Genomic DNA, 11562 nt, shown 5'->3' on the forward strand with positions numbered 1-11562 from the left:
TTGTAATCAAACAGTTTTTCTCATTTCTTTATTTTTCGAATATAGTGAAAATTGTCCAACAAATATTATTTCTAAAATTTTAAATATTACAAGTTCAATTAATATTTTTACTTTTTAAATGACAGTATTTATTTAGTGAGTTTTCCATATAATAAAAAAAAAAGAGTGAAAAAATAAAATAATTGAAAGATACGATTTCTACTGAAATATTTATTTAAAAATCATTTTAATATATTTCAATGGGATCCAACGCCACAATGATTCATATTCTAATCAAAATTTCTAATACCATCCAAAGTATTCCTTTTTTTAGAACATTTTTTAGAGTGTAAATAGTTTGGTTGGGTTTGGACTTGAGGCGGGGTTGGGTCTGAAACATCATAGACCGCAGTTGGCCTCGTTTCTGCCGAGTTGTCTCTGCTCTGGTTTGTCGACCCGGCGTGGGCCGTGTCCCTGTCCCAGAACAAAGACAGACAGAGTCTGCGCCTATCCTCTCTCTCTCTCTCTCTCTCTCTCTTGCCTGTGGTTGCTTTCGTCTGGATTGTGGATTTCCTCTCTCTCTCTCTCCCCTCTTCGATCTATCTCACCTTCACCACCTCTTGCTGGTAAGCAACCTCTCTCTCTCTCTCTATATATATATATATATGCTGAAACAGGAGGGTTTGGAACACAAGGAGGGACCGACTTACTTTAAAGGTAATTAGGGTTTGGAACACGAGAAATCGTCATTTCCTTGTATATGTATATATGTATATACATACATGTACCTGTATCCACACATTTGGATTTGATGTTGAATTACTGAGCTATTTTCTGTGACTCCAAGTCAACTAAACTCTGCCTTTGAATCTTGTTTATGCGCATATATCGTAATTTGCCTGTTTATGGTGTTGATTACTAAGTGGATTCCCGTTATCCATTTCTGCTTGTGATTTTGATTTTCTTTGCTTCTCAGATTTTTCCTACTGTAACTCATTCTGTATTAGGTTTTGTTGTTCCGAATGGATTTTCTGCAATTCGAATGTTTTCTCTTCGCTGAATTGTTTTGGCCTTAGTTGTTTGCCACAATTTCCCTTTTCTGTTATGTAATCACTTCACTGCGATACACTTGTCGGTACATCTGTAATTGAGTACATCAAATTGGATTTACGTACCATTTTCAAAATTATATCTTTATGCATTGCATGGCGTTGAACACATCACACAATATAAGTTCTTGGCTCAAAGTTATGCGGGGAAGTGCTAATGGGGTGTATTGATTAGTGCACACAGTTACATACAAAAGAAATTTAATAAAAATGGGTATAGTCTAAGTTACCAAATCCATGTCGATGCAACATGTGGAATAAGGATGTTTGGGGAGGTGAATGGAAAACAAGAGATGTAATTGTGAGTAATTAATGCAATCATGAGGAATTGATGGTGAACCAATTTAGAGAGATGTTAAGAAAAGGTTGCTTGAAACGGTTTGGGAATCTCCAATAGAAGAAAATTACTACTTTGAACCACTAAGGATTGTTATGTTAAAAAAAAGGTGTAAAAGGAAGACAAAAAACCGCTATAAGGAAAGTGGATCGAGGTTGTAACATGTTTTTTATGATTAATATTAAAATATGGACATATATGAAGTAGAGATGTATATACAAGGATGGACTGATCCTAAATTGGGATCGATTGCCTAAGGAGTTGTCTAATTCATTTTTTGGTTCAAAACCATTCCATAAGAAATGCATTTTCCTTTTCCTTCCTTTTGTGTGTGTGTGTGTGAATCATTTGAATTGAGCAAGTGGATCGTTGAATCAAGTGGGTCATTGATTGAGCCATCTTGATTCAGAATATTTTGCACAAATCATACAAAAGTGAATTCCCTTTTTTTAAGTTGGTATTCTATCAAAGAGAAGTAACCCTCCTTTATTCGTACTTATTTTGATAATCAATTAGAATCTACCATCTATTTTGTCTAGACGGAGATCTTTTCTATGCTGCTCTATGCTTGTAGATGGCAATCTTTTGAATTATTGAAGAGTCCAATCATATTGGGGTCCTCATGGCTGGGAAGCAGGGTATCAAAAAAATTCAAGTTGAAGGAGATTCAAAAGTGATTATTGATGCTTATAAATGGTGAAATGGGATTACCTTAGAGACTATGGATGCTATTGACTAATATTAGATCATTGTTGGGCAAGTTTGACGATGTAAAAATTAATCATGTATACATGGAGACTAATGGGCCTTTTAATGGCGCGCTATGTTTGATGTGGTTGGTTTGGTTAGAGTAGAATCGGCGAATGTTTCAAGAGGTTCATCATTGTGTGTCTTGTTTAGAGAGTTGTTTATTAACAGTTTTGTATAGTTGGTTGGAAAGGAAAGTAGATCAGGATTTATTTGTTTTTTAAGATTTTTTGAATTATGTAATTGGTTAGGTGTTGTTCGTGTCTTCCCCATATTGAGGCTCCTTTTTGTTTTCTTTTGCATCATCCTGTTGCTTTCTTAATAAAGTAGCTTATTTAGCAAAAAAAAAAAATATATGTATATATAGGTTATACTTTACATAGTTATAAGGTACGTGGTCAAGCCAATTTCCGTGGAAGCATGGATACAAATACGAGATATAGATATGACATCGATACAAATAAATTTACACAACAATATTCAAAATACTTACGACACTGACATTATAGGGTGACAATACTAAATAAATATACATTTTTATACCTATTTATGAGAATAATTACAACTTATTCATCTTTTATGTTACAAATATGTATATATAATTTATTATATCAGAACATTAAGAAAATATCTATTTTAAGAAGCTCTAGTCCCAAAGAAATTGGAAGTTCTAGGCTTTAAGGTTTCTAAAATGTGATAGAAGTTCTAAAATGTGATTGAATGCCTAACGCTGTGTTTGGTTGGGGGATTTGAAAAAAGAAAGGAAAAAGATGTGTGAACCTAAGTGAAATGTATGTATATTTTATTCACATTTCACCTATCTTTTCCCTTTCACTTTCCAAATCCCCCAACCAACGTTGGATCGTTGGAGGTGTTTATAGGATCGAATCATAAAATTGGATCGAGGATGGTAAGATCCTACTGAAAAAGACAAATTACATAATAATTTAATTTAAATAAACATTTATTAAAAAATGTACATAAAATAAGCCTATATTCTATTAAAAAGAAGTGAAGATATTGTGAAAAATTTAATACTCTATGTAAAATGTACATATAATGCATAAAAAAGAAGGTGAAGAAATGAATTCTACAACAAAATACTTTACAATCTACAATAATGATAAAAAGTGAGGAAAAAATATTTAACAAAGTTAGATATGAAAATATATTAAGGCCTCGTTTGGGAACAGGCTAATTTAGTAACTTTTTGGCTATTTGGCTAAAAAGGTAGGTAAAAAAAACTTGTATGTTTGGGATGACTTTTTGGCTAATTACGAAAAGATGTGCAAAAAGTAGAGAGAAAAGAGAATCTTTGACTTTTTAGTATGGGTTGTTGGCTTTTTGGCTAATTGGCTAAAATAGCCTCTTGCCAAACGAGGCCTAAGAACTCAAAAGAGCGGCTTAATAGAATGATAAGGTTTGTTATTAGCATCCCTGGTGGAGTGGATTCGAGTCACAAAAATAGTCTCTCCAAAAATTGGGATAAAGTTACAATCAGCTTGCTCTCCTTAGACTCCGCTAAAGTTAAGTTTGTTTTTCCGACTAGTTAATTTTCTTAAATTATCGCAATATTTAAATGTTATTTCCTAATTTGTCTTTCTTAGTCTATTTGATTTAATACTACTTGATTTTTATTATTTATTTTGACCACATAAATTGCTATATAGACAACAAACATAAAATTTACAATAAAATATGTCATTTAATACAAAATAAGGCTTGTAAATTGGATCCGATAGGATTGGATTCAGATCGGGATTTCACGATCCTGTAAGATTCCATTACCAGGCTCGAAAGATCCTATCTATAAGGAGTTTTTTACACGATCTGGATCAATTGTGTCCAAATGGATCATAAGATCGTGGGATTGTAAGATCCGGATCGGGATTCTGATGCTTAGACCCATATGTATTTCATGTTTGACCCCGTGTCTGAAGCATGTATGACTCTAGAAAGTTTTTAATCAATATATTGGAACACATCTAGACATGTGTCTGACACATGTTGGGGCTGATCTGATGCGCGTTTGACGTAGACGTGGCACCATCTAAGAAACCATCTAAGAAGTGCTCATACTTGTTAACCAGTTCCTTTTTTCCCGTTGGCTGAGTTAATGAGAACTTTAGAGGTGTATCATTTTCTAGATGTATTTCTTTTGTTGCTTAACTAAATTTTAGTTACCAAAACAGATATAACAAAAGAAATACTTTTTGTTCAAGAAGTGTATGAAATTCTATATAAAAAAAATGGATCATGCCATGTACAAAGCTATGCACTCCTATATGGATAATGAAGAATCTTTCCCCTGTACAAAATCATTAACCATTGCCGAACTATGAATCATACAAAAAGAGATTCCTTTAATCTTTGCATTGGAGCTTACACACCCTTGAATGTTCAACAATTTGTCTCACCCCTGGTACAGGACATCAAACAGTAATGGGTTGCTTTTCAAGCATGCTTATTTATTGCTCGTTGCCTGTAGCAGTATTAAAGTTGAAGTCATAAATTTAGTTTGTAGAATCTGGGAATTCACAGGTTCTGTTTGTACCTAAGCCAAAGTTCCAAGTCATTTAATTATTATATGGCCAAAAGTGAAATCATTTAATATATATCCTAAATGCCATGTCTGAGAAAATATTGACAAAAAAGTTGTGCCTAGTAACATCCAAAAGCCAGCTGTGTTAGTGTGACAGTAAATGAATCATTTGAAATGCTTATTACTGAGATAAAGCCCCAGCGTCGGCTCCAGCAGATGTGTTGAATTCAGGACCGTCTTCCTTGAATCGGGATCCTGCTCGCCTCATCTGCTTATTAAGATTCATTTGCAGTACTTATTCAGATTGCTTTAAATCAGTCATCATTGCATAGGCAGATTAAGTGCGAGCTCTGTAGAGCACACACATTGATTAGTACATTCAGCCTATTCTCAAAAAAAAAAATTTCTCGAAATTATGCACTAATGTGAAAAAGTTATTAGGTTGTGTGGGAATTACTCAAGGCATTGATTGGACTCTGTCTGTGTATGCATGCATTGTCTAGATATGGTATAGTTGTTTGTTCGAACAAAAAAAAGAAGACATGGTATAGTTGTGAGGCATTTTGATAAGTCCTTTGCTTTCATGGCTTTGAACTTGGAGTGTCTTCATTCCCAAAGAAAGCAATTGGTTGTTAGACTGAGGTGATTGTGGGATTTGTAGTGTGGGAATTATTTTGAGTGTTTTCCTCAGGGCATTGTGCAGTTTTGCTATATTCTAGTTTTTCCCTTCAGTTTTAAAATTATTTGGTTTCATGATTGCAGGTCTGGCTCGCATTACGCACAAATTTTGTGCTCAAACAAAACTAAAAAATAAAAGACTTTTAGGGGCCTGACATAATGCTATAGTGATATTTAAAATATATATATATATATATAATAATAAAGAAAAAAAAAATCATGGGGTTGTGTTAAAATTCTGCTATGGAATGATAAAATGGTGGTTCCATTTGTTTGTGCAACTCGTGGATGTGCATGGCCTGTGCTACCAATGTTAGAAACTTCTCAGTTTGTAGTTATCAAGATAGCATTATGATGTTTTGGCATATGCTGCTGTTGCTTTTTGCTGCATTAAGCATGCGTAGAAAATGTATAGACTAATTGTAAAAAATTCTATTTTTTTAAAGATGACTAATTATCCAAATTTTGTGGTGGCAGGCTTAATATTTCCCATGGCATCTGATTTGCATAGTATGGATCCAATTCATGCAATCAGAAATGGACTAAATTGACATCTCCTTTGGTTAATAGCTTCTGGTATTATATTTCATGGCTCGGAAGGGAAGCCAACAGAAGAATGGGTTGGATCGCAATTCATCGAGCAACAAGAAAGGAGTTTCAGATTCAGGGTGTGCATTGCCAAACACTAAGAAAAGAGGAAAAGTAAGCCAGGGAAAGGTTGTTGGTGGGGAGGAACTCCCAAATGGTAACCACCCGAGCGTACCTAGTTCAGAAAGTGTGAATGAAACTGATCATATTGGAGATGAGAACAAAAGCAAGCAAAAGTCCAGGAAGTTAATGAGAAAAGAGAAGCAAGGTATGAGTGTGACTCAGGGTGTAGAGCAACCAGTGCCCTGTGACAGTAATTCAGGAGATAGCGTAGAAAATTTACCTACGATGGAAGCTTCTGGTTCAAGAGATGAAAATGGAACACCACCAAACAGTAATCATGGTTCAATGTATTCAAAAAGTAGTTTTGGCCACTCACCAAATGGATTGCACACAGATGATACAATGGGTAATTTTGAGTCAGACACAGTTGTTGGGCATTTGAGTGCTTCAGCTTTGTCCATTTTCAAGGGAGCTACTGAATGGCTAGAAAGGCAGAAACCATTGTTTATTACTCTGACAGCCAACATGTCAAATGCTGCTTGTTTTGTTCGGAAGAAAGTTGAACATGCATATCCAATTGTCTTGAGATGGCTCATGTATTTTGGAAACATAATGCTTCTTTTGTCAATGGTTTGGTTGGATAGTGCTCTGAGGGGCATTGACTCCTTTCTACACATGGGGACAACATCCTTCTTCTCAATTATATGGTGCAGCATTCTGTCAATAATTGCAATGATTGGAATGTTCAAGTTTGCCGTGGTCTTGGTTAGCCCTGGTTACTTTTTTTTTTTTTTTTTTAAGAACATATTTTTGTATATTTTGGATGTATGCCCTTAGCTTCTTTAACACATAATCAAAATTATTCAGGTTGTAACGGCTTTGGTGGGACTTCTTGTTGGTTTCACCATTGCAATTCTGTTAATTGGCATTTCTGGAATTGTTTTCTTGTGGTTTTGTGGAAGTTTTTGGACAACAGGACTTGTCATTTGTTCTGGAGGTGATCCTTTTGATGTTTCTCTGACTTTGATCACCATCTTCTTTCTCTCTATGTTTATTTCTGAATTGTGGAGTTGATTCTTTAAACTGCAGGGTTGGCATTCATGTTGAGCCACGAACGCCTTGCGCTGTTAATAACCACTTCGTATTCCATATACTGTGCATGGACATATGTTGGGTGGCTTGGCTTACTATTGGCTTTGAATTTATCTTTCATCTCTAGCGATGCTCTAATATACTTTCTGAAGAACAACATGAATGAGCATAGGAGGCCGCACCGGGCCACTGAACAAACAGCGGGAAAGCAAGGTCAATCAGGCTTCTTCTATAGTGAGCCTGAGTTTTCATGTCCTGAAACTGGTTCTGGTCCATCAGCTGATCGTAGCCCGGGAATACCATCTACTAGCGGGACTGATTCTGAGATAACATCTGAAGATGAAGTTGTTAGGTTGTTAAACTGTACAGATCATTATTCGGTGTTGGGCCTGTCCCGGTATGAAAATGTAGACGTTTCTATACTTAAGCGGGAGTATAGGAAAAAGGTTAGTTTCATATTTTTTGCTCGCAAATACGCATTATTGTGAATTGCACTTCCACCTTAGAGTTGTTCCTTCATATTATTCTCTGGGAAGTTTTTAACAGGCTTGCTGGCTGATTATATTCTTCTCCATGGGGTGAAATTAGATTGTGCTGTCATGAAATTCAGTGGAAGTGAATGGCCCTTAATTAAATTTTTTTTCCCCTTTGGTTCTCAGGCAATGCTGGTTCATCCTGATAAAAATATGGGCAATGAAAAGGCTGTGGAAGCTTTTAAGAAACTTCAGAATGCATATGAGGTACATGTTCTTGGTTTTATCCTCCCTCTTTATTTTGAGATTTTTTTTTATGTATTATCCTGTTTGTCTTGCGTGACTATATGGTAGGATCCTTTCTGTTAGGTTTTACTTGATTCCTTAAAGCGAAAAGAATATGATGATGAATTAAGGAGGGAGGACCTGCTGAACTGCTTCCGCAGGTTTCAAAATGCATCTCAAAAGGTTTGAATATCCATGTTGTCTCCATTTCCTCCTGGTTTATTGCATTTATTTGAAACTTCCACTTTCTTCACCAACTGCACATACATTATCTCAAATGGAAAAATATTTCAAATGAAAATATTTCTTCAGTTATTGCATTGAACCGTGTCATTGTATTGGAATTGGACCAACTGTTTTAGGAATAAGATCATTGCAATTTATCATTGTTCAAATTGGATCATCAGAATTTTTGCGAAGAGTGAAAAAAATGTATGTCAAACAAGGAAGCTGAATGATGGGGGTGCCATCATTCAGCTTTACATAGAGTTGAATGATGGCACCTGGTGAGTGACTACCCTCTTGCCAAATGAGAATTGTAGATGCTCCCCTAATACTCTCTTTGATTTTCCATTTGTGAGTGGTTTATTTTGCTGCCAACAATTGTTCCATGCAATGCCTACAAACAATTCTGGTTTAAAAAGTACTCTCTTAACTAACCTGTTGACTGAGGGACATTTTTATTTATGTAATGTTGCTTGTTGCTTATGAGGAGGATGTGGAATGTCCAACTTTCCTCAGGAATTTAGGGTCTTGCTTCTTGGTCTCTTAAATGACATACATCATGACTTGTCTTCAGAACTGTTGGGAATGAGATGTAAGCTTGTGACATTGTGAATCTCGTGAAAACTCTCCACTACACTAGGCACCAACTATGTCGTCATTCATTCTTTAATTTGTATATTATTCTCTTTGTCTTGCTCATGCTTTCATCAATTGATTGTCCAGAATGGAAGGCATAAGTTCTTTGCCTCTGGATTTGCGCGCACAGACGCTGATGGTGAGGACCCTCTTGTAGAGGCAAGACAGATTTCCTGTAGAAAGTGTGGAAATTTTCATATCTGGTTTCACACCAAAAAATCAAAATCTACAGCCAGATGGTGCCAGGTTTTCCCTTTCCCTCCGACTATTTGCATTTTCTTTTTTTTATTATTATTATTGTGTGTCTATGAAAATTGGCACCGTGTATTAGCATGTTGTGAGACCTAGGCCAACTTTCTAGATGCAGCGGTCAGCACTGTTGCAAGGAAAAATATTTTTTGTTTCTAAATATGGGTCCACCTTCTTTAGGATTGCAAAGATTTTCATCAAGCGAAAGATGGAGATGGATGGCTTGAACAATCTTCGCAACCATTATTGTTCGGAATATTGCAAAAGGTACATCCATGGAAAAGACTCAAACCTGAGTTTAAGCATATGCTGCATTTTCTTTTTCTTTTTTTAATTTTTTTTTTTTCATCCTTTTATTATACTACTAATTTCTGTATTAATAATTATACAGGTAGATCCTCCTCGTGCATATGTTTGTGCTGATGGCAAGATATATGATGCAACTGAATGGTACATTTGTCAGGTAGAGAAATTTTCTTCTGTTTGTCTGAATTGATGTTTTTAGGACTTTTAGAGTAAAATTTCCAGCTTTTACATGCTGGATAAAAATGCCTATAATAGTGTTTTTTTTTTTTCCTCTTCATATTATCACTTGCAGAACTTCTAAGGGCTTTTTAGACGTTTAAAGCTACTTGACTGTCTATTTACCAAACTGGTCCAGCCTTTTCACAACTTAAACAAAAAACTGCTACAAACAATTTTACAACTTATTTAAAGCTTTTTAAGCCAATAATCTAAAAAGCTAGCTTTTAGGTGTTGCGGTAATCTGCAGGTGCACACACCAGCCCCCCATTCTAGCACTCTTCATTTTTATTCAAATGAAACATCAATTGAGGAAATCAGAAACATACAGAAACTGTAACCAATTAGAGTGCACGTAGGTGTGGTTTAACTGTCACAGAAATGTTGTGTGCTTCAATGTCAGAACTTACATGAGAGTGAAACAAGTGCCTTGAATCTGTTTGTGTGGAAAAACAGTTGCTGATTGATTAATTAGTACTTTAAGCAATTACAAACCAAAAAGGCAGTATACTCTAAATCTGAAGGAGTGTGCTTTAGTGGGTTGTCAGGATGTCCCATTGGAGGTCAAACAATAGTGGCTGATAAATGTGTCTTATCTCTCTTTGAAAGATCAAGCAGATCTTAAGTTCTCAATATGTGCCCTTTCTTTTCATTAGTTTTCACTTTTTTTTTTTTGGTACCGAAAAGAAAAAAGATCCAAGGTCTCGAGTTCGAGTCACCCCAAAGGGCCACTCCCGGACACCCAGTTATGAAATATATATATATGTTATGAACTTGGTATGTGGTGATGCAACAAATTGCACAGATTGTGCTCTCAAATTTATTTTTTTTACAAGTGCACAGATTGTGTTTTTAATTGTGAAGTAAAGCACAATGAACTGACTCAAATCGAACGGGTATCTTAAAAGCCCACCACCACAGTGAGTGGCCATTTTAATGCCCTTTATCCATGTTGAGACCTATGGTTGAATTCTATTTGAATTTATTTATTTTGAGGAGTTTTTGGAATGGATGATTTTTCTAGATGCTAGATATTTGACGTCTATAGGTACTGTTTGTGTCTTAAGTTGGTGGGTGAGGCAAATTGTCTGTATTACACGTTTGTGTGCATGCAACTACATGTGGGTTATTCACCCAAAAAAACTACATGTGGGTTGCAAGTCTATCATGTTGAAATTGTCTTAATTCTTTATTGTTGTTGCAGGGAATGAGATGTCCGGCCAATTCTCACAAGCCAAGCTTTCATGTGAACCCAAGTTTAACTGCAAAGCATAACAACGGGAAGGGAACAAGCTCAGGGCAACGAGGAGGCACAATGCCATCATCTAATCTTGAAGAGGGCATGACAGAGGAGGAATTCTTCGAGTGGTTACAGAATGCGGCACAAGCAGGCATGTTTGACGATTTTCCTGGCAGCACTTCAAGTGAAAGCCCATCTACGAGGCCCGGGAACTTCTCCAAGAGTGCTGGCAGCAGTAGTGGCAGCAAGCGAAAGAAAAAAGGAAAGAAGCAATGGTAGGGTAAAAAAAATTTGCAAGCCTGATAAAGAGGGTTTATAGGCTTGGGTAAAGACCTGTCTGTAGTCTTTTTGTCAAAATGAAGGCCCCAGGGTAAATCTGCTAAGTATACATGGGTATGAATTTGACCAATTGGTCTCCCTTTAGCCTGCATCATACAGAGTTTGTAAAGCTTCATCCTCCCTCTCTTCCCCATCTCGTCTTTCTTTTAAAAATATACCCTGGAGCATTGTATCGGATTGAAGTAGAATGCCCACAAAGTTTGGCAAATATTCTCACATCGAGTACTTTCCTGCCGTGCCCTACTGTTTTTTCTTTGTGAAGTTCTTGATTTTGCTTGATAGAATTTTACCATGAAAGTGATGATGGGAAGGTATCAAGAAAATGCCTTTGTATCATCATATGGAACTGAGTGGCACTACCATTTTTTAATCTGAGAGGCTAGAGAGCAGTTTCCAAATGAGACCACTTTCTTTTGGATGGTCGATATTTGATAATACTGCTTTTATGTGCATATTGG

The 11562-nt window shown here is 36.0% G+C and overlaps 1 protein-coding gene across 2 annotated transcripts; it reads left to right on the forward strand.

Annotated features, from left to right (window-relative positions):
• Window positions 1-237: 237 nt before the first annotated feature.
• On the forward strand, window positions 238-11320 carry LOC114300033 (uncharacterized). 2 transcript variants are annotated; one of them, XM_028244888.2, is made up of 10 exons: window positions 238-605; window positions 5870-6808; window positions 6911-7040; window positions 7133-7581; window positions 7795-7875; window positions 7978-8076; window positions 8842-9000; window positions 9184-9270; window positions 9395-9466; window positions 10730-11320. In XM_028244888.2, exons 2-10 carry the CDS (start codon window positions 5981-5983, stop codon window positions 11042-11044), a joined length of 2220 nt encoding a protein of 739 aa, XP_028100689.2. In that variant the 5' UTR covers window positions 238-605; window positions 5870-5980; the 3' UTR covers window positions 11045-11320. The 2 variants fall into 2 exon arrangements, with proteins under 2 accessions (XP_028100689.2, XP_028100690.2); XM_028244889.2 differs by having other exon boundaries at window positions 295-696.
• Window positions 11321-11562: the final 242 nt, after the last annotated feature.

This window comes from Camellia sinensis, chromosome 7 (assembly GCF_055761805.1).
Source record: "Camellia sinensis isolate YWXY chromosome 7, ASM5576180v1, whole genome shotgun sequence".
Taxonomy (NCBI): Eukaryota; Viridiplantae; Streptophyta; class Magnoliopsida; order Ericales; family Theaceae; genus Camellia; species Camellia sinensis.

What these genes read in the sequence shown, in the direction of transcription:
- LOC114300033 (XM_028244888.2), top strand. Translation starts at nt 5,981, where the DNA reads ATGGCTCGGAAGGGAAGCCAACAGAAGAATGGGTTGGATCGCAATTCA. An exon ending in TTCAAAATGCATCTCAAAAG is followed by an intron (nt 8,077 to 8,841) that starts GTTTGAATATCC and finishes TTGATTGTCCAG; the next exon opens with AATGGAAGGCATAAGTTCTT. An exon ending in CTACAGCCAGATGGTGCCAG is followed by an intron (nt 9,001 to 9,183) that starts GTTTTCCCTTTC and finishes CACCTTCTTTAG; the next exon opens with GATTGCAAAGATTTTCATCA.